We start from the raw sequence: 23,552 nt of genomic DNA, 5'->3' as shown, positions 1-23,552 counted from the left end.
GATGTGTTCGCGTCGGAGGTTAAAAGAAAACTAACTCGGTAATTGTCAAAGTTAAGAAAGAACGAGTTTATGTTTATATTACACAAGGCTAACTATCGCGAGATTAAAATTTGAAAGTAATCGAATTTTATTCTAAGTCCCGCGCGAGTTTCCGACTCTTTAATGTTTAAATAAATCTACTATTATTTAAATATTACTTTATTCTATCCCGAGTACACGAAAGATTGTTTAAATAATTGAAAGTTTATCGAAACTAATAATTTATAAGTAATTCTCTACGAAAAGAAAGAGTTTCGATGTGTTCGCGTCGGAGGTTAAAAGAAAACTAACTCGGTAATTGTCAAAGTTTAAAAAGAACAAGTTTATGTTTATATTACACAAGGCTAACTATCGCGAGATTAAAATTTGAAAGTAATCGAATTTTATTCTAAGTCCCGCGCGAGTTTCCGACTCTTTAATGTTTAAATAAATCTACTATTATTTAAATATTACTTTATTCTATCCCGAGTACACGAAAGATTGTTTAAATAATTGAAAGTTTATCGAAACTAATAATTTATAAGTAATTCTCTACGAAAAGAAAGAGTTTCGATGTGTTCGCGTCGGAGGTTAAAAGAAAACTAACTCGGTAATTGTCAAAGTTTAAAAAGAACAAGTTTATGTTTATATTACACAAGGCTAACTATCGCGAGATTAAAATTTGAAAGTAATCGAATTTTATTCTAAGTCCCGCGCGAGTTTCCGACTCTTTAATGTTTAAATAAATCTACTATTCTTTACATATTACTTTATTTTATCCCGCGTACACGATAGGTTGTTTAAATAATTGAAAGTTTATCGAAACTAATAATTTATAAGTAATTCCGTACGAAAAGAAAGGGTTTCGATGTGTTCGCGTCGGAGGTTAAAAGAAAACTAACTCGGTAATTGTCAAAGTTTAAAAAGAACAAGTTTATGTTTATATTACACAAGGCTAACTATCGCGAGATTAAAATTTGAAAGTAATCGAATTTTATTCTAAGTCCCGCGCGAGTTTCCGACTCTTTACTGTTTAAATAAATCTACTATTCTTTAAATATTACTTTATTTTATCCCGCGTACACGATAGGTTGTTTAAATAATTGAAAATTTATCGAAACTAATAATTTATAAGTAATTCCGTACGAAAAGAAAGGGTTTCGATGTGTTCGCGTCGGAGGTTAAAAGAAAACTAACTCGGTAATTGTCAAAGTTAAGAAAGAACGAGTTTATGTTTATATTACACAAGGCTAACTATCGCGAGATTAAAATTTGAAAGTAATCGAATTTTATTCTAAGTCCCGCGCGAGTTTCCGACTCTTTAATGTTTAAATAAATCTACTATTCTTTACATATTACTTTATTTTATCCCGCGTACACGATAGGTTGTTTAAATAATTGAAAGTTTATCGAAACTAATAATTTATAAGTAATTCCGTACGAAAAGAAAGGGTTTCGATGTGTTCGCGTCGGAGGTTAAAAGAAAACTAACTCGGTAATTGTCAAAGTTAAGAAAGAACGAGTTTATGTTTTTATTACACAAGGCTAACTATCGCGAGATTAAAATTTGAAAGTAATCGAATTTTATTCTAAGTCCCGCGCGAGTTTCCGACTCTTTAATGTTTAAATAAATCTACTATTATTTAAATATTACTTTATTCTATCCCGAGTACACGAAAGATTGTTTAAATAATTGAAAGTTTATCGAAACTAATAATTTATAAGTAATTCTCTACGAAAAGAAAGAGTTTCGATGTGTTCGCGTCGGAGGTTAAAAGAAAACTAACTCGGTAATTGTCAAAGTTTAAAAAGAACAAGTTTATGTTTATATTACACAAGGCTAACTATCGCGAGATTAAAATTTGAAAGTAATCGAATTTTATTCTAAGTCCCGCGCGAGTTTCCGACTCTTTAATGTTTAAATAAATCTACTATTCTTTAAATATTACTTTATTTTATCCCGCGTACACGATAGGTTGTTTAAATAATTGAAAGTTTATCGAAACTAATAATTTATAAGTAATTCCGTACGAAAAGAAAGGGTTTCGATGTGTTCGCGTCGGAGGTTAAAAGAAAACTAACTCGGTAATTGTCAAAGTTAAGAAAGAACGAGTTTATGTTTTTATTACACAAGGCTAACTATCGCGAGGTTAAAATTTGAAAGTAATCGAATTTTATTCTAAGTCCCGCGCGAGTTTCCGACTCTTTAATGTTTAAATAAATCTACTATTATTTAAATATTACTGTAATTTATCCCGCGTACACGATAGATTGTTTAAATAATTGAAAGTTTATCGAAACTAATAATTTATAAGTAATTCCGTACGAAAAGAAAGGGTTTCGATGTGTTCGCGTCGGAGGTTAAAAGAAAACTAACTCGGTAATTGTCAAAGTTAAGAAAGAACGAGTTTATGTTTATATTACACAAGGCTAACTATCGCGAGATTAAAATTTGAAAGTAATCGAATTTTATTCTAAGTCCCGCGCGAGTTTCCGACTCTTTAATGTTTAAATAAATCTACTATTCTTTAAATATTACTTTATTTTATCCCGCGTACACGACAGATTGTTTAAATAATTGAAAGTTTATCGAAACTAATAATTTATAAGTAATTCCGTACGAAAAGAAAGGGTTTCGATGTGTTCGCGTCGGAGGTTAAAAGAAAACTAACTCGGTAATTGTCAAAGTTTAAAAAGAACAAGTTTATGTTTATATTACACAAGGCTAACTATCGCGAGATTAAAATTTGAAAGTAATCGAATTTTATTCTAAGTTCCCCGCGAGTTTCCGTCTTTTAATCGTTTAAATAAATCTACTATTGTTTAAATATTACTTTATTTTATTCCGCGTACATGATAGATTGTTTAAACAATTATAAAATTACCGAAAGTATCAATTTATATGCTTCCGCGTATAGAAAGAGAGAGTTTAGATGTGCACACGTCGAAGTGCAAGGGAGGACTGACTTGTATACTGTCAAAGTTAATCGAAGGTCCCATTATGTTTATGTTACACATGGACAACTACGCCGAAATTAAAATTTTCAAATACCGGAATTTAATTTAAATTATTCTAAGTTCCCCGCGAGTTTCCGTCTTTTAATCGTTTAAATAAATCTTCTATTGTTTAAATATTACTTTATTTTATCCCGCGTACATGATAGATTGTTTAAACAATTATAAAATTACCGAAAGTATCAATTTATATGCTTCCGCGTTTAGAAAGAGAGAGTTTAGATGTGCACACGTCGAAGTGCAGGGGAGAACTGACTTGTATACTGTCAAAGTTAATCGAAGGACCAATTATGTTTATGTTACATAAGGACAACTACGCCGAAATTAAAATTTTCAAATACCGGAATATAATTTAAATTATTCTAAGTTCCCCACGAGTTTCCGTCTTTTAATCGTTTAAATAAATATTCTATTGTTTAAATATTACTTTATTCTATCCCGCGTACATGATAGATTGTTTAAATTATTCTAAAATTACCGAAAGTATCAATTTATATGCTTCCGCGTTTAGAAAGGGAGACGATGATGTGCACACGTTGGAGTGTAAGAAAGAAGTAATTGAGAAACTGTCAAAGTTGAGATAAGAAGCGTTTATGTTTATATTACACGAGTCCAACTATCCCGAATTAAAAATTTTTTAGTATCGGAATTTCTAATTAAAATTATTTATGTTTCTTATGGGTTTCTATTTTTTTAATGTTTAAATGACTGTACTATCGTTTAAATATTAATTTATTGTTCTCCGAGTACATTATATATTGTTTAAATTATTATATAATTATCGAAAGTATTAATTTATTTATTTTCGCTTTTAGAAATAGAGAGAATGATGTGCACACGTCGGAGTGCAAGGGAGAACTATCTTGGTAATCGTCAAAGTGAAGAAAAGTCACGTCTGTATTTATATTTCGCAAGGCCGTCAATTCCGAAATAAAAATTTTTAATTATTGGTTTTTATATTAAAATTATGTTAAACGTTTCGATTTTTGTAATGTTTAAACGAATGTACTATTGTTTAAATATTGGCTTGTTATACTCCATGTACATTATTTTTTAAATGATTATAATATTATCGAAAGTCTAAATTATTTCTATGTGCTGTATGGGAAGAGTATATTTCGATGCTTACTCGTTGCGATGCAATGGAAAACGAATTCCAAAACTAATTCCAAAACTTTCGAGCGTTCGTTTTTGTTAGCAACTTTTTAACAACTTCAAGTTTGATGTTTAAAAGAGATATTATTTGTTGGTTGGGACATAACTTTGACGTTTATCCAACATTAATGGGAATGATGTTATTAAAAAATGATTTTTTTAAATAGCGATCATTAAGAATTACGTTTATTTGTTAAGAAAACGAGTTTCATAATCGAAATGTATTCAAAATTGCTGTTTATTAAGATAGTATTCTTTCTTATGTTCAATTCTAATCACACGGATACATACATTTGTATTAATAGGTTATCATATCTAAATAATTGGCAGTGAAGATGAGGAATCTATTTTATTTCCTCGGAATATGATTATCCCGATGATGTGAAAAATACTAAGATTATAGATTTGTCACGTGAAATATTAATTGAAGCCGAATATATAATACACATAACATAGAATTATTTACTGCAGATAGTGTAATTTATTAACACGTAAATCGTAAGGATATGGCTTTTTTTCAATTGGTAGTGAAAGCCCATCGGCTTGAAAAACTTCGTCATAGATACGAGGATGAAAAATTGAGATCGATCGAGGTCTCAAAAGGTGCCAAGCATTTGACTTGGAGTCAAAAATTTCGTCATAAGAAATTCCGGTAGGTTTCGTTGACCCTTTAAAATCTTTATAAGGAAGATAAGACCTTCGTAAATAGGAACGTATATTACTCATATCATTTCGACTTATCGGACAGATGTAAAAGAAAAGTGAAAAACTTTTGGAGGAAGATAACGAGCTTCCCAGAAGATTCCTGGCTTCATAAAAAAGCAGTTCTTTTACGTACCAATGGTTCCTTTGAAAATTATATATTAAAAAGTATCTTTGGATTTATTGGAGGCGTTATTCTCACTTATATGTTCTTTATGTTCTTCGTTATACAATTAAATTTCTCGCTTACATCGGCCACCCTTTTGTGCTCGGTTATCGGAGTGATATTGACCATGGGTTTATCATTTTTCTACGGTGTTAGGTAAATATTCCTTCGAGAATATATAAAAAATATTTCAATTTGTTTTTAATTAAAATTATTCCGTTAAAGAGTCAAATAATTCACGTTTACTTACTTTTCATACAGGTGCGTCGTATTCTTATTATTACCACAGTTCTTTTCTAAACGTGGTCGGCAAGCTCTAATTGCGTATGCTTTTATTTTAACTCTTACTGGACCAGGAAAGAATATATTAAGAAATACATCTGTACTTACGGAATCTTTGGCTTGCGGCCAGGTAAAATTCGATTACATGAATACACATTTGCAATTTATTATATTAATATCATTTGAAGATGTTGTATCGTTAGGAAAAATTGAAGGCAGCTGTTAAATGCGTTTTGGATTTAATAAAGGAACCTTTTTATGCATTAAAAGAAGCGATTATGAAAGTAACCAAAGCAGTGAGAATTATCGTATCGAGGATCAAACAAACTTTCATTGCTATAAAAAGAATAGTTCTTAGCATACGTATTAAATTATTACCTTTTCGTCGTATTTCGAATTGAACGAATTTAAATCAATATTGCCGATTAAATTCTCTTTTTTTTCTTCGCAGTCAGAGTAATAACCGCAGTTTTTCAATGGCTTGGAAGTATTATAAACATATGCAATAAAAAGTTAGGCACGCCTTTTGAAAGATGTCAAAGAGTTTTCGAAGGTGCCGTAACCGATTGCAGAGCTAAACTTGGTCCAATTTTTGGTAGGATTTGCAATTTGACGTATATCGTAGGTGCTCTCTGTTGGATAGTTAAACCATTGGATTTTATATGTATGCTGGTTTCATACGTCGCTGATGCCATAGTCGCTGCCGTAAAGAAAAGTAACAATCGTCTTTTTATTTCCAACGCTTATGTTCTATTAACGAATTTGTTATTTTTTTTAGAAATTCGAAGATTCACCAGACACATGAAAACGATGTTCTATGTCAAAGTCAAGTTTTCGCATTCATTTCATTTCGAAGTGAATAAAACTAAAACGATACACGATATTGCTACAAATATTTCTTCTGAGATTAGATCAAGGACAAACAGATTTATAATGGTTTTCGATTGGGTCAACTTTCTAACAGCTTTTTTCATATTTTTCATGTTACTCAGGTATGAAACGAAAAGGATAAAATTTCCATAAGATAACTTTTATTAATTTTCTCTTTCTAAGGGTTTTACATTATCGACACAAATGGCTAACGAGCGAGAGATATAACAATAAATATATTACCGATGATATTCGTACGATCGATTTGATAAGAGCTCGACAGGATAAAGAAACGATTTTACCTTTAAATCCTCGGGAAAGAAATCGTTATGTATCATTATCGTCGATTAAATTAATTAAAACTGAAAGGGTCAAGTTAGTAAAATCAGCGATGTTTTTGAGCTTGACTTCGATCAAAATTTGTATGTATATAATGACGGATTATAGCCTTTATTGGATACTCGATACCATCAGATATTACGGTCGTATACAAACGCAGGTATTCGTTAATAATTATTTATCGAATAAGCACCATTTTGATTCGAACTATAATTAATTTATCGATTTTAATTATTCGTAGATCGAACAGCCAAACTCTGTTGGTGTATACGTTTCAGGAACTGGCTTTCTTGCAGAACTTTACAGAAGTATTATAAAGGCATTTACTCCACACATTAAAGACATCGAAATCAATTCGGTCCCATGTCTCCCAGATCCGATACCACCAAGTTACGATGGATACATAAGAATCCTATCTCTGATGATATTATGTTGGATCATGATAATTTTCGAACCCTATTGTCTTCGACTGAGAGAAATTGTGATGTGTCAGTATTATCCCGATAGAGCGAAGCAACGAGCAGCGTGGCTTTACAATCATATAATGCGGTAACTTAAATTTTAATATTTATGTATATGCAATTACATCAATTTTTTAGAAATATATAAATTATTTTAGTTCGAGAGGAAGTTTCGTTAAATTCGCGAGACGTCAATTACGTCGAAAATTTGGTATCAATGGAGAGACTATAGAAAAAGTTACGTTCAAGCAACGTTTCATGGCTATCTTTCCTTTTATGAATATATTCTTCCCGCAAAAGGAACAAGCTTGTCTTTTGTGCGGTGCTGTTCAACGCGATGACATTAATCCGCACATTAAATGTCCGACACCAGGTTGCGTTGGATTATTTTGCTTGCAGTGTTTCGCAGATTTACAAAATATCTGTACGATTTGTCGATCGCCTCTGGAATATGGAGATTTGTCGGATATGAGCGAAGAAGTGTAACTTTTCTTATTACATATTGTTATTAATCGTTGTTATAAAGAAAAAGATTTTGAGAATAGAAAAGTTATTTTTTATACAGAGATTCCTCCGACGATCAATTAAGAATTGTTCATGAAAAGAGATTAAAATTGGCCGAGGCTGAAAGAAGGAGGAGGGAAAAAGGAAAAATAGATATCAAAGAAATATCGATGATACCAGAGGAATCGTTCGAAATGAAGGATGTAGGAGAGCAAACGGATGAAATGGAGTTCGAAGATTACGAAGAGAGTAGTTCTACATCTGTTTACAGTTATAGTATGTTAAATTATCGAAATGTAACAAAAATCTACATATGCGTAAATCTATGTACTGGTTAAATTAGGCTATCAAGATGATTTAACACGGGAACCAGAGGTTTATGAACGAAAATTACCATTCAAGGATCTTGAAGCTCAAAGATTGCGGGATGATGTTACTATTCAGGTTTGGTAGGACTAATTGGAACTATGTGTGTGTGTGTGTGTGTGTGTGTGTGTGTATTTGTATATGTATCATTGTGTCATTTCTTAAACAAATAATTCTCTCTTAGTATCTTACATTACATTACATCATACAATAAAATTTAGATATTTAACGAGCCAATTGCAAGAAGCATAATGTTGAGCAGTGATACAACGCCGTCTTGTTTCGTCGTAAGAGCACATAGAAAAGTTCGTAGCAGGTTAAAGAAGAAATCTCGTTCGTCGTATCCTCATAAATATAGTTATTCTTCAACGTCGATAATAGACTCGGAATGTTGGCCAAGTGATGAAGTAAAAGAGGATGAAGTGATACATATAGAAATCAACGATGGTTCCAATGAATTACTTATAAAGGATAAATGTGAAGATGAGAAAAATTATTATAGCCGTGTAAGACGAATTATGGCAGCTCTATTAAGAATTCCTTGGATCGTTAGACGTGTGAGTGTTCGTATCGGTTCAATGTAACTTATTGAAAATCAACGTGTCAAGAATAAATAATTGTTTATCTAAAGGGAAGAAAAGGATTACAATCAAGGAGACCGTCTTTGATAAAACGAATTATTAAAATGTTGAATGTAAAAAGATCTACTTCGCCTGTACAAACGTACAGACGTATAAAAACTAAGAAGAATTACGTTGAAGATACGTCAATGTCATCGTCATCATCTTCGTTCAGTGACGACGATGATAATGATGGATCTTGTTTAATAAGCAAACGTCAATCGACAAAGGATACTCTCAGAGCTAAAAGAGCTCGGTGTCGTGTAAATTGGGAGGATCCTGAAGATATTATACATTCTAAGAATTCTAAACAACGGGAAATTCTTTGTCCCACAAAAATAGATGATACTAATTGGCAATATCCTTGTGAAAAGAAATTTCCTACGAAGGATTTACCGAGGTATAGTTTCAATCAATTACTCGATTCAATTTGATTTTTATTATAATAATAAATATTCGAGTTAGGCACTTGGAACCAATTTCGAAGTATACGTCTTATCATGAAATCGATGAAACCGCAGATTCACAATCATCGTGTAGATGCGTTCATAAAGGAGACGATATAAATCTACTGTCAGATGCGAAAACGTCATCGAATAGTCGAAAAACTGATACTTGGAATATCGTTGGCGAAGATGAATCACAAGTAAATCGACGTTTATTATAAATAAAATAATTTTGACGATTATTTAAATAACTTATATTTTTAGAATTCTAATCTTCTACGATTCGAGCATACGTGCGTAAACGAGAGACTAGGAAAGATCAAGAATGATCAAGATTCAATGACGGTATCCGAAAAAACAGAAGAAAGTTCAATACATGGAGAAGAGAGTGATGCAAACGAGTCGGACAATTATGATGAAAATTTTAATGTAGAAACCGATCAAATTATAGGGGACGATAGAGGAAAAAGGAAAAGAGGAGTTACTAAATCAAAGCATCGGAAAAAAATAAAAGGATCGCAATTATACGATCCATTGGCAGGTTTAGAATTGTACGAAAGTGAAAATGAGAGAAGAAAATTAGATAAACAAAAAAAAGCTATTCATTCTCGTGAAAGAACTATTGGGAAAGTTGACGTAGGAACTGATTCACGAGATCAAAGGAAAGTTATGCAAACGAAGCTGGTAAAATGTTGGCCAAGTAAAAAAGACGAACGAAAGAAATGTCAAAAGTCGAAAGAAATTGGTTGCCAATCGACCAGACTTACCGAATCGAAAGAACGACGATGGAAAAAGTGTATAGAAGAATATAAAAAACGTAAAAGGTAATTATAAGATTATGTTTGACAAAATTGAGCATACAGTATTCTATAAAGAAATTTTGTACATTTCTAATAGGCACAGAAAGAAACGTTCAAGTGATTTAGAGATTAAATGTTATCGAAAGAAACGCGGCTTTAAAGATACATTAATGATGACGAATAAACTATATGTAAAGGGAAAAGATCGCAAGAAGGATGGAACGTGTCATAGATAGTAAGTTAAAATCGTTATATCAAACATTTTATAAGATCTATAGTTTTGTGTAAATAACAGCACGTGCGACCAATCAAATCAATTTCCTGAAGATAAGAGGAGAGATTTCATTCATGAAAGACTTTATCCTAAAGAAAATCAAAGACAATTAATTTCTGGCTTTATACCCATAATGTATCCCGAACATATGCAAACTTACAAACCCTTTTACGATTCTCACGAGAGAGATCGTGGAGGAATATCAATGCGAAAAGATATAAGCGACATTGAACCAATTTTTCAACAATACAGTTCACGAGTTTGTCAACGTGAATCACACGACGATAGATTGCGATATTTTGATGAAGAATATTATGATACTCGTCAACATCGTGAAGATAATCAAACCGATGGTAGCAGTCAACCAGAGTAATATCTTCTCGAATAATGACAATAATCAATCTACAAATAATAAATTCATTTTTAATTTGATAAATATAAACTATCATGTTTTTTCTCTTCAATTAGATATTATTCAGACGATAATGATGAAGGCGTTACTACGTGTACTGACAATGTAATCAGTTCTTCGAAAAGTTCATCCTCAAGTTTTGAAAGAAATAGAAAAGATCCACGTCATTATAAAGAAACCATTCATTATACCGAAGAATCCCAAGAAAACTTTCATCCTCCTATGCTGAGAAAATATTTACCTATGTATCAAAAGTCAGAGTTGATCGAAGAATTGAAGGAACACGATAGAATGAGATTAATTAGAGAAAGAGAAGCCGTAAGATGTGTTACTTCGAATACTTTAGAGTCTAAGAAGTTACCGTTCGTCGCTAAAATGCAAAAAGGCCAAAGCTTAAGCGAAACCTTTGTGAATTGTGATCGCGGAAAATCAGTGAGCGCATACAAAATTATTTAATTATTATTGTTTTGGTAGATCATTTGAAAAAAAGAAATAATTGTTTCTTTTTTTAAATAATTATCTGAAATTAATCACAATTTCGTAGCGTCCATTAACACAAGCAACAAGAAATGAGAAACTTCCTTACCAAGAGACCAAAGCGTTCAAAGAAGTAACAAAGGAATTTCGTAGACGAACATTCTCTACAAAAAGGGATGAAAATTTTCGAGAAACTGAACCTTTAATCTCGCAATCGAAAAAAGCTGATAAATCCAAAGAAGTCAAACAATTGTTTCCTCCCAATCAAAAGAATCGAAAATCCAATTTCGTTTCGAATATAACCAACAGAATAGTTAATGCATTTAAAGTAATTAATACAATGTTTCTAAGCGTATAAAATGGATAAATATTCGTATTGCATATGCATTTCTTATTTTATTTTCGTATGTAGCCAATGCATCAGAAAAAAGGTACGAGGAAAAGTCCAGAAGCTCATGAAATGTCCTTGACTGTTTGCGAGCAATCAAGTAGAAGACATTTATCCGACGTTTCATCCTCGGCAAATGATACGACAGATAATAACGATGTGATTTGGTAAAATTGCAAGCACAATTGCAATAATAAAATTCAATAAGTCAATGAGATATTTTCATATGCTGTGAAGTTAGTACGAATTATCGATTGTTTCACAGTTCCATTTCTTTTCTTCCCAATTTGATTATGATTAACCTAAATTAAAAAAATTTTCAAGTAACCGTTGTATATATGAGACGAAATTTTAAAGCTCCCTTTTTATTTAGTAGCGAAAACAATAACAAAAATCGAACGATGTTAACGATACCGATAATGAAGATAGTGAATAGCCATAAAAATCTTTAAAGCTAAAGAAAATATTTACATGTAACACAAGGGGAATGCATCAAAAAGTACAATGGAGAAAGATATATAAAAGATAGAAATCTCATTATTGAATATTTTTTCATAAGCAGAGATGTCGACGAGTATAGATATTCACTCGTTCCTGAAGAAATTTTCGAGAGCGTGGAAAAGAAAATTAAAAGGGAAAGAATCTACGTATGACGTTCAAATTTAACAAACTTTCCGCCAAGATTAAAATTATTAGACTTAGATTTCGTTAAGATAAAAATTATAAGGATTAGAAAATGTTTAAATTGGGACGAATTCTTTGTAAACACCCACCGAAATCGTCGGACGCTGACCCGGAAAATAAGAAAGTTAAAATTTGCTCTTCGAAATCGAAAAATGAAAAACTAGCGAAGCATCAAGAAAGATCAACTTCGATACCCGTCTTTGAAAAAATGCAAACGCGAAAAGAATCGAAATTACAGCTAAGCGATAAAAAAAGCAAAGAAAGTATTGGAAGAAAACATTATTCCAAAGAGTCTTGTAATTCGAGGGCTTGTTCTAAAGAAAACTGCGTGACGGGAATGCCTGACAAAGAAATTGATCCGTCAAAACTAACCGAGATGATAAACAGTTCGATCAAAGAAGCTATGCAGACATTAATAAAGCAGTGTGCAATGGTATTTAAGATGCAAGTATCCACGATAATCTTTAGAATCGTTTGCGTACATTACTGTATGTGAAATTCCCCTATATTTTTATTCCCCGAGACTTAATTAATTTTTTTCCCAATATCATATTATCATTAAAATAATATTCAACTTTTTATCATTGTAGGATGACAAAAAGTCAATCGTTCTATTGGAGAATAAATATAAGGAACGACCAAAAATACGAACTACCGAGGAATCTTTCCAGAGGAGCAAAGACGATAGCAGATGCCTAGATAGAGCACTTTGTTATCCATGCGATTATCCGAGAAAATATGAAAAGCGTGCATTGGGATGCAATATGAAAAGGTGTAAGGGACACGTTAAAGATACGCAATGTCCTAATCTAAAAGAAACTTGTCCGGAGAAAGGGAAAAAGGGTTGTAAATCGCCAGAAAATGTACAAACGGATAATCGTCGTATGACCGGAAATGTTAACATTTATATATGTTCGGAAGCCAGCGAGAATGCTCAGGTAAATATCTTTTTGCAATATTCTTCTTTAATAGCTTTTAAGTATTACTATGTAAATATATATTGTTCTTAGCGCAAAGAAAAACAAAAACAAAAGTCTCAATCCTGCACAGAATCGAGTTCCGAAACGACAACGGAACGCACGGACTCGACGTGTGCACGAACATCAAGTGTCCCATCTGACAAGCTCGTGAGTAATACAGAAACAAGATGTCAAACGTTGGAAGAAGAAAAATCTGATAATTGTTTTTCAACGGGAGAAAGACCATGTGCCGTTCAGAGCGACGAAAGTAATGGCAGTTGTTGCGATAGAAAGTACGACGATTCATTCGAGATGGAGAATCATTTCGAATTTTCGAGTTGTGAGTCAAACAGAAGCATGGACATTGATAGCATGATCTCCTCTACTTCTTCCACGAGAGATGGTTGTTGCTGTCAAGATACAGCATCGAGTTACATTGGCGTCCATCATGACTTGTCATGTTTAAGGCCTAGATTTACGATTTGCCGTGACAAATTTGAGAGTCCCTCTACCGCAACGATTTATCAAAAATGTCCTGCTTATGACCAATTAGGTCAGAGATCCGTTTGTACGAAAGTATCACGTTTATGCTGTCAAGATTCATTGAATCGATCTATCGATCAACCTTGTAACTATTATCGTGGTGTAGTTAAATGCTGTTGTAAAAAACGACCAAGATTTCGGCCGATTAAAAGAAGAAGCTCGTTCGATGTTCTTCATACAAGAGGATCATGTCGAAAGTGGTCGAGATGTTCTTGTATCATAGAAGAGGACGAAATAGATGATCGATGCATGAGTGCTCCGATATATAGAAGTAATTGTTTCGACAATCCGGGCAATGAAGGAACATTGACAAATCCGGAAAATTTGCAAGACTGTAGGATTCACGAAGCCGTAGATAATTGTAATGTAAGATCGAACGAGGACGCAATGACAAATCCAAAGGCCGAAAGAAAGAATGAAGATATGTTAGAAACGAAAAATAAAATATCCTCGAAATGTTTACAAAATCCTTTTCAGAGAAAATCAAAAGGTGTTTCAAAAAGCCAAATGAAAATATCATCTTCACAGAAGATAAATCAACAATCAACGCCGTCAAAAATTGCTTCTTCCTCGGAAAAAAGTAATAGTTCGATAAAACGAGTTTGTTGTAACGTAGATCAGGATTTAAAAGGTAAACGTTCAGAAATGTCCACCAGAAAAGGTGTAAAAGAAACGTTCGATGTAAAGGGACGAAAACAAAGGAACTTATCGGAGAAGAAATCTAAGAGTACGTTCTTGGGTCGATCCATTAAAAAAGCAATGAATATAGTGAAGCAAAGCAAAGTGACCCAACCGAATATCGAAAAGGATACATTAGAAAATAATCCGAGAGATGATCGAACGAAACGAGTTCAAAGGGACAAGTCTGATACCGAAATATGTTTTCAAGGTATTTAAAACATTGTTGAATATTTTTTCTTCTTTCTTTATTTTTTTTTTTTCCTTTTTTTTTTTTTTTTTTTTTTTTTTTTATAGGCATCTTCAGTTTTCATACTTTAAATATAAAATACTCGTTTTGTCATCTTTACTTAGGTGAAAAAGAGAACGTTGAAAATCCTGGAAGTTTACGACGAATCGAACAAAGAAAAGAAGAAGAAACGTTAGACGCGTCTAAGGTAATTGGAAATCCAAATAAAAAAAGGCCCAAAACGAAATTGCAAGCTATGTTGGCGCGTAAAAAAACGTCCAAATCGATTAACGAAGAAATGTGCGATGTAAAAAAGTCGGAAGATAAGAAAAAAACTGAACGTGTTAAAGATACAAAAGGGAAGAGTGAATTATTAAAGAGGAAAGATGCGACGGGAGATTTCGAAGAAGACTCGACGAACAAGGAATTACCTTGTACTAAGATAACGTTTAAAGGAGAATCAAGGGAACCGGAAAATCTTGGTTGTCAAGCTGATGGTTATTCCCACGAGGAGAAATGCTCGAAAGCCACGATAAATAGATGCTGTTACTGTCGTCTACCTGTTGTAGATTGTATCTGTGAATGTAAGAAATAGCTTAAGTTCCCGTATTCCTTTGAAATTTACCTCAAACAATTCTCTTTTCTTTTTCAAAAGATCGTCCTCTCCCATGCCAACCTATTGTAATGGACAATTGTAAATGCGACAAACCGATAACTCGTGACGAACTTTGTCAAACGGGAAATCTCTATAGGTAATAACAATATCAAATAATCAACATAGAAATATAATAGTTTTAATTATATGATACAGGTATGATCTACTGTGTTTCGATTGTCACAAACCAAGGGACGAATGTTGTTGTAAAACAACTTGCGTTGATCATTACATTCCAACATGCAAACTCGCATGTAATGAGACCATTTGCGTTTATTGCGAATATCCTAAAGATAAATGTATTTGTAGAGCACCGATTCGTAAATGTTCATATTGCGATCTCTCATTCGACATCTGTAAATGTCATCAGTTTGAAATTTGCAATGGTAGACCTATCGTCACAGATTGTGACGGTAATCAACAGATATGTGTTACGGCATGGAAACCTAAACCGGAAGTTAGACGATATTTTTCAAGAAATTTCGACGCCTTTCGATCGGATTCCCTTGATGAATGTTACTGTCATAAAACGCATAAAGCTTATGATTTTAATGATCTTCCTTATCAACGATTGAGTATTTTTTCGGATGTGATGAGCGAACTTCAACAAAAAATAAGTGATTCTGTGTGTTGCGAGAGATGTAAAATGACCCCTTGTTGTTGCAGAGCTTCTAGAAACGTGGAAGATGACGAAAGGAAGGGAAGATGTTATGTCAGGTAGAATATTTATATACTTTTTCTCAACTCATTGCGTACTAGAATAAACGTGATATATCTTTTAAAATATAAATATATATATATATATATATATATATATCTCTGAGTTATAACATATATATACATATATATGTTATAACTCAAAAATAAGACAAAGATCAAGGAGTCCGGAAGTAAAGTACGTGAGAGGAAAATCTTGTAACAGTCACAGATGCGGTCGAAGTCCAGACAGGAACATTCAACGAAGAACGATGCCTTTTTCTCGTATTTGCTGTTTCTGTGAAGCATTACCTTGTAGATGTAAAAAAGGAAAAATAACTATAAGGAGACCACGGGCAAAATGTTATTATTGCAAAAGTTGTCCCTGCACGTAAGTTAAATGAAATATTCAAGAGTAATTTGTCGTACGATATCCTGATGTAGCGTTTTCTTTTTCTTTTTTCTTCTTTTTTTCTTTTTTTTTTTTTTTTTTTTTTTTTTTTTTTTAATTGCAAGGATTACCAATTGGGAAAAAACTTTCATTGTATCGATTTACAATAACTTTCTTGCAGCTGTATCAGTGCAAGGGAATTTAACAAATCAAGGTCATGCAAGTGTGGTGATTCACCGTGCCGTGCAAAAGAGAAGGAAACTACGGTATGTGGAAAGGCATTCAATGATGCTCGGAAGAAAAAAGAAGAGAAGGTATTTTGTAGTCGAGAGTAAAATCTGCATCTATCCGTTGACTAAAAATCTCTTGTAAAAAGAAAACAAGAAATATATGTACAGAGATAAGAAACTCATTAAGTATAATACTAGCCTAGACATTTTCAGAATAACAAAATGTTTTATAGCTTTTCTCATACGTCTACTTAAATATAAATTCTTTTTTTTTCTTTTTCCAAAAAGTTACACATACGTAACGAATCGTTGTTTAGTTTACATGATACAGCAAACAATTGTGAATTATTTATTTGCATTTAGATTTATTATACTATCCCATGTTTTGCTGTGAAATGTTTTTACGTGCATATTATATTATAAACAAATATTGCAATAATTTCGTCATAATTTATAAATATATTATCACAATTAAAAAAATTGGTCATTCAATATTGTTCTATGTATTATGATAAACACACGTACATACGTAATAATAAATCTCATCTGACTCTATCTATAAGAAAATTGTTGGTAAAATTTATTACGCGGGATTTCCGTATTGCGTAGAAGTAGATAGTCTTATCAAACATATTTCAAAAGTTGTTGAAATCTAGTTGACGTGCCCATAAGTTGAGGAGCACTGCAATAACTGTAGCAAAATTACCGTAAACGAGTTGGAACATAAATTTAGTGACACGAGTAATTTTCGTCGCTTGAGCAACCGTAGAGAAGTAAACAAATATGTCTCGATTTTTCTTCAAAATAAAAAAGAAAAAAATAAAAAGAAAAATATTTTATTTAAATTAACTTAAAATTTCATCGAGAAGTGATAGCTATAACGATAATTATTGCAACTAATGCTACTAAAAAACAACTTTATAAATTTGTTATATACAGTTATAATTTTTAGACAAATAAAATTTTATTATATATTTAAGTACCGCATAAAAATGAAACATAACAGCATTGTGTTGAAATCGTTTTTTTTTTTTTTTTTTGAAATATCTATAATAAACTTGAAGAGTGATCTTTTAACGAAAATTCAATGCTCGTTTGCGGACAATCTCCGGAGTAGGGAGCATCTTACGCTGCATATAAGATGCTGTAGTGGAGTTGTACTAGACCGGTAGAAGCCGTAGACGAGTAAAAGTCGTAGTAGTGGTACGCATTAGACAGTGTTCGTCGTGCAATCTGAACGATCGGACATAATCGTTTTTCTTTAGTTTGTATTTTTGTAAAAGAATCAATCTTAAAAATAATATCTATAAAAATATCAAGTGTTTTGAAGCACTGTAATAAGTTATTGAAAATTGTTCTCAACGATCGATACAATTTGAATTTGTAAAAACGCGTTTATAATCGAATTCTCGAAAGGAAGATTAAAATATTACGTGAAAAATGAACATTTGTAATCGTGAATCTCAATTATACGAGCCCTGTCGTCAGAAAAGTTTAGGGGGAGAACATTTTCGACATGGGAAGGTTTCTACGCTTCGAGAACTCATCGATGCGTTACACGATGCTTTCAAGACCGACCACGTGGACATCGACCACGTTCAAGACTTAATGGAATCATATAAGAGCAATCCATTGGAGTGGAAGAAATACGCCAAGTTTGACAGATACAGGTGACTATATACATTCGACTACATATAGTTTATCGATTGAAAGCAAGTGTCTTACATTGCATATGCTACATCAATCGATACTTTGTTTTACTATGTGATCATTAACATAGCTTTCGATAACGAGTTTGAAAGACTGCGTTTCAAAATAAAGTTGAAAATGTTATTCTTTATTTAAAAAGAACGTGATCAAATTGTAATCATGTTAAATGTCGATGGGTCAAACTGTATAAAAAGATAAAGAAAAATTGTTAGATAAAGATTACAAAGAATTTTATAAAGCATTTAAGTAAATGTACATTCGCGAATGATCGTATGTTCATCGATCATCGGAATATTTGTTTATTATTCTATAAACGTATTTTTTTTTCTCAAATGTATAAACAAATATTTTCAATGATATGGTCAAATGTAATATAACACACAACGAAGGTCATAACGAGGTTATCGTGTTTCCCTCTTCAATTCGTTCCTCTCTTGTCTCATGTTTTCGTTTTCATTTTATTTTCTGTTTTGCTAAATAATCACTAATCACATATAACTGTTATCGCGTATTTGAGAAATGAATGATCGAACGAAATGAAGAGTATCAGCGATAAGGGATGGATGTAAGTCGTGGTCCATTATCTTGCACGTGATTAATGGGAAAGAACTAAATGTTATGAAATAGTTACATACTCGATATATTTAAAAATATATATATGCAAAAACATTCAGTACGAATAATACATTTTGTTCGGATTAAGCGAGAAATAATGTAGACTTTTACGGAATGTTACATCGAAGACCTTATCAATATAATTTTAAGTCGATAATTATCCATCTCTAAGAAGACGATATGTTTATATCTAGAAAAAAAATATACGATACCGAGACGTATACAATGATTTCTCATATGCAGAAATGATGAACAAAATTTTAATAAGAAGCATTACATAATTTCGTATATATATATATATATATATATATATATATATAAAAGAAAATATAAAATATATTTTTAATCAAAACTTATTATCTTTATCTTGATCATACAGTTTCACTTTAATAGTATATTAGTATTGGAGAAAGTCATAGTTACGAATTTACTAAATTGCACACGTTCTCCATGTAGATATATCATTGTAAAAGAACTTATCCGGTGAATGGCTCGTTACCCATACTTTCCACGTATGGCCCCTTCTCCGTAGACATTCTATACGATCCAGAACATCGGTTCTTTGACATCCAGTCGAAACATTGTAAAGTACGAAAAGCATTACGAAGAAAACATAGTAATTTCTTTAACTGCAACTTGCCTTGTCGGTAAACAATTTTGTAAAATCCAAAACCTGTGAGATAATATGTGTGCGATATCGAAGAAGAAGAAAAAATACCTTATAAGCGTATTATTTTTTTCAAATGTTGCCATTGAATTTTAAAATAAAAATATTAAAAAGAAATGTCAATGAGTAATCGCGAGCAAATACACAGCTGACAATAAAGACTTATCTGGTGAAACTTTTTACTTCCTGTTCTATAAAAATAGCTTTGTTAGAACGTTTCTAATTTAGACGACTGCATTGTCCATAGGTATACAAGGAATTTGGTCGATGAAGGAAATGGAAGGTTCAATCTTATGGTGTTATGTTGGGGCGAAGGTCATGGATCAGCTATTCACGATCACGCAAACGCACACTGTGTTATGAAGGTTCTTCAAGGAGAACTTTGCGAGGTTCGATTTATTTATTTTAACTCGATACACTTTTGTACTTATTAATCTTTTTCTTTTCTATGCCATATCATTCATTTTGAAACACATTTAATATAATACAATTTTATCAACGTGGTCAATGACCACATTATTCAATAACATTATTTTTCACAAAGTCTCTTAATCGACGCATCGAGTTTATGAATTATGTTCGCCTTGTCTTTTCGTATTTCAATGTAATAAATGTTTATCTTCTCGATGAAGACACGGTACGAATGGCCTTCCATCTTGGAAAACAACGATACGATGAAAGAATCCGAGAACGAATTGATAGAACGCGAGAGGAACACACTCAAGCTCAACGAGATCTGTTACATCAATGGTATCAAATATTTTTTATTTCTCAAAGAAAAGAATTCAAATTAATTATTCCTAATATTTCAGATTCTTTGGGATTGCATCGAGTTGAAAATCCGAGCACCGTGAATCCTGCAGTATCGTTACACCTCTATTCTCCACCATTTTCAACGTGTTCTGTTTTTAATAAACAAACTGGACGTAGAAGTGCGTGTACGGTAACGTTTTGGTCGAAGTACGGAGAAAAACGAAATCGGGTAAGATTATATGAAATTATTTCAAATCTATTATTTCTATTAAAAAGTTTAACATTAAAATTTTATATAATTATTTCTTTTTGATAATCACAGGAAATTCAAAATACCCGAGATCCCGAAGACAATTAATATATTAAAATTTACGGTCACTCGCATGGGATGAATGTAACTTCGAAATTATTAATAAGAAAATATCTGAATATAGAATATAGTCAAGATTTATTATTATTATAAAGTACTTTGTAAGAACTTGATAAATTATGTAAGCAATGTACATATATATAAATAATGGTATAGAAAATACGTCTATTGATTTTTTATAGTCCATTCGTTTTTTATCTAATAAAATTAAAAAAAAAAAGAAATCATCATAGGTTCAAATCATCGCTCTTATTATTATAATATTACGATTTAATAAATAATAACGTGCGAAGTAGAAGTGTCAATGGTTTAAATTAGCCGCTATTAGGTACCATATTTAAAGCGTCATTGGGCTCCATTTTCAGCGGTATTGATTTTTTAGTATAACATAGACGTTCGTATTCATTTAAACGTAAGGTAATAAAATTTTTAAATTTCACCAATCATCGGATAGCAAAGTCATAAATGTACAGTATTTTTTATTTATTTAATCAACTATGATAGCGCTCACACACGTCCAACGTGTACGAATGTTGTATAAAATGATTTTGAGGTTACATCGTGGTTTGCCAACAGAAATTCAAGCCCTTGGAAATGAATATGTTCATGATGAATTTAGGAGACACAAGACATGCAATCCCACTGAATCGCATATCTTTTTAAACGAATGGACGGTAACTATATCATAATAACACAATATTTAAATAATTACAACTAATATTTAAACAATTATGGATGGTTATAATATAATAACATAATATTTAAGTAACCAAACTTGATTTATTTATTAATAACTGTCCATATTAGATTGTTTATTATTGTCTTCATTGCTAGTAATATCTTAAAAAATAATATATATATATATATATAGATATGAATACTTAATGTACAGGATTATGCGTTGTCGTTAGCTAAACAACTTGGATTGCGAGGACCACAGACATCAGAACCAATAGGAAAAAGTTTAAAGGAAGAAGATTTTGATAAATTAAGGGATGAACAATTACATCAATTATATGAATTAATGATAGCAGCAACAGGAAAATCTGAAAATAAATTTAGTAAATAATAAATTCAATATTTGTGAATGTAAAGAAAGTACAAACTTAAATATTTTAAAATATTTCCAATATTTAATTCAAATATAGTCTAAGAGAATTGCAGTAAAAGGATTCTATCATTCTAGTTCATAATTATAAATGCTCTGTAAAATTCCTTTGTTGTTTATTATATTTTTTTTCTTTTAATTTACATTTTAAAACGTTATAATATATTTGCGTAAATTAAAAATATGAAGTAGAATTGTCACATTTTAAATGTGGTGTATACTATAATATCGATTGATACTTTATTTATCGAAAAATATCGATATTCGTCATACTTCTAATAACGTAAAAAAGGTTATGAAATTATTTTCTTTTCGTTTAATTTCTGATGAAAAATCCATTTGTGATATTTAAGCTTTTAAAGAATAAATATTAATAAACATAAAAAGATGAAAGTTTGGAAAGAATCAGCAAGTTTGATTTTAACCGCACGACAGAGACAAAAGTATAATCGGGCTTTACCATCTTTAGTCGTAAGTTTTAACAATTAAATAAACCAATTTCTCTACGATTTATAATGACAAACATTTAAGAATGTATATTTTTAATATTACGATAACATAGTTTCAGTATAATTATAAATTACTATGCTTGAAACGTCATCGAAATTCGAGTTTTTATCCTGGATCGTATGTATTTCCTGGAGGAGTCACACATCCAGCTGATGCAGATTTAAAATGGCACAAGTTATTTCGTACCTTTGGTTTTGATACCAACAGCTTTAATTCCCTTTTTCCTAATACTAATTTACGTCCACAAATATTTCAATCAAAATCAAACGAATTGCCAAAAGAGATCTCTCTTCGTATCACTGCAATTCGTGAAACATTTGAAGAATGTGGTATTTTACTTTGTAAACAAGTTAAAAGAGATGGTATTCTTTCTAATTGGGCTCATACTCTACCAAGTAATACTTTCTTTTTATTACATATTTATCTTTAATATCAATAATAAAGTTAGAATATAATATAAATGTAATATTTCTAAAAAACAGATACATCATATTATTTGTTTAGTTTCCAAAGAGGATGTACAAAATTGGCAATCCAAAGTACATGATGATGCTACAGAATTCTATACAATGTGCGAAAAATTAAAGTGTTATCCAGATTTATGGTCTTTACACGAATGGAGCAATTGGTTAACCCCAACATATTTTACTACAAAACGTTATGATACTATTTTCTATATAGCTTGTATGCCATTGATGCCATATTACAATTATGAAACTATTGAAATGGAAGATGTAAAAGTAAGATATTTTATAGGTTATAGATTAAGATTGTAGTAGTATTATTAGCAAGTTGTTATTAAATTTTATATTTAGTGGGATACACCAAACAATATATGTGCAGCTACAGATATGATGATGGCTCCGCCACAGCATTATGAAATTTCAAGAATTGTCAAGTTTGAGTGCTTGGAAAATTTATTAGATTTTGCAATAGAGAGGAGTAAACTTGGAGTAGAATTATATTTACCGGTATGAGATAAACTTTTCAATTACACAATTATGATCTAATAATAATGCAATAATATAATTTTCTTAACAGATCAGGGTATTGTTAAAAGATGGAAAGATGCATGTCTTACCAGGAGATTGTATGTATCCTAAAAATCCAAGTTTAACAGAAAAACAAATAATCGATAAAACAAATATGACAATTGCCGAATTCGAAGAAATATCAACCATAAAGAACAGAATTATATTTTTTGATCTTGAAGTTAAGAAGGTTATAGTTCATAATTTCGATAGTACGGAGGGTCATATAGCACCAATGCCCGTCGAAGTTGTTTATATTAAATCTTTGAATAAAAAATAACAAAATGTTTTCTAAATGTAACATTTTATCTATTCTGTATAATTTTGCTTAAAAAAAAAATATATATATATATATATGTGTGTATATGGAGCAGAGTATTTAAAACGTTCAACAGGTTAGTCTATAAGAATTGAAAGACGTAGGTTCA

General features: G+C 31.4%; 5 protein-coding genes across 10 annotated transcripts; all 5 read left to right on the top strand.

The window, feature by feature from the left end:
- Positions 1-6,148: 6,148 nt before the first annotated feature.
- LOC118440068 (uncharacterized) lies at positions 6,149-11,466 on the top strand. Its single transcript, XM_085661298.1, has 15 exons — positions 6,149-6,330; positions 6,392-6,707; positions 6,789-7,096; positions 7,167-7,490; positions 7,574-7,788; positions 7,856-7,956; positions 8,100-8,435; positions 8,510-8,898; positions 8,964-9,144; positions 9,209-9,768; positions 9,842-9,979; positions 10,040-10,387; positions 10,487-10,862; positions 10,975-11,235; positions 11,320-11,466. The coding sequence occupies exons 1-15, from the start codon at positions 6,149-6,151 to the stop codon at positions 11,464-11,466; spliced, it is 4,182 nt and encodes a 1,393-aa protein (XP_085517424.1).
- A 565-nt stretch (positions 11,467-12,031) lies between these two features.
- On the top strand, positions 12,032-16,465 carry LOC118440149 (uncharacterized). Its single transcript, XM_085661398.1, has 8 exons — positions 12,032-12,412; positions 12,639-12,917; positions 12,990-14,370; positions 14,514-14,972; positions 15,044-15,140; positions 15,200-15,760; positions 15,912-16,130; positions 16,312-16,465. The coding sequence occupies exons 1-8, from the start codon at positions 12,032-12,034 to the stop codon at positions 16,463-16,465; spliced, it is 3,531 nt and encodes a 1,176-aa protein (XP_085517524.1).
- Positions 16,466-17,420: 955 nt separating this feature from the next.
- Positions 17,421-20,635, top strand: LOC118440147 (cysteine dioxygenase type 1). Its single transcript, XM_035862760.2, has 5 exons — positions 17,421-18,030; positions 19,600-19,741; positions 19,985-20,102; positions 20,165-20,334; positions 20,428-20,635. Exons 1-5 carry the CDS (start codon positions 17,801-17,803, stop codon positions 20,461-20,463), a joined length of 696 nt encoding a protein of 231 aa, XP_035718653.1. The 5' UTR covers positions 17,421-17,800; the 3' UTR covers positions 20,464-20,635.
- Positions 20,636-20,774: 139 nt separating this feature from the next.
- Positions 20,775-21,696, top strand: Sdhaf3 (Succinate dehydrogenase assembly factor 3). 6 transcript variants are annotated; one of them, XM_085661367.1, is made up of 3 exons: positions 20,775-20,892; positions 20,980-21,149; positions 21,387-21,690. In XM_085661367.1, exons 2-3 carry the CDS (start codon positions 21,143-21,145, stop codon positions 21,542-21,544), a joined length of 165 nt encoding a protein of 54 aa, XP_085517493.1. In that variant the 5' UTR covers positions 20,775-20,892; positions 20,980-21,142; the 3' UTR covers positions 21,545-21,690. The 6 variants fall into 6 exon arrangements, 5 of the variants coding, with proteins under 5 accessions (XP_085517493.1, XP_085517491.1, XP_085517492.1 ...); XM_085661365.1 differs by having other exon boundaries at positions 21,368-21,690; XR_014982976.1 differs by having other exon boundaries at positions 20,805-20,942; positions 21,052-21,149; positions 21,368-21,410.
- A 137-nt stretch (positions 21,697-21,833) lies between these two features.
- LOC118440146 (acyl-coenzyme A diphosphatase NUDT19) lies at positions 21,834-23,541 on the top strand. Its single transcript, XM_035862759.2, has 5 exons — positions 21,834-22,054; positions 22,146-22,488; positions 22,598-22,833; positions 22,909-23,064; positions 23,135-23,541. Exons 1-5 carry the CDS (start codon positions 21,971-21,973, stop codon positions 23,402-23,404), a joined length of 1,089 nt encoding a protein of 362 aa, XP_035718652.1. The 5' UTR covers positions 21,834-21,970; the 3' UTR covers positions 23,405-23,541.
- Positions 23,542-23,552: the final 11 nt, after the last annotated feature.

Source organism: Vespa mandarinia, chromosome 14 (assembly GCF_050613455.1).
Source record: "Vespa mandarinia isolate Hongniang chromosome 14, ASM5061345v1, whole genome shotgun sequence".
NCBI lineage: Eukaryota > Metazoa > Arthropoda > Insecta > Hymenoptera > Vespidae > Vespa > Vespa mandarinia.
This window is presented reverse-complemented; position numbering and strand designations above follow the sequence as displayed.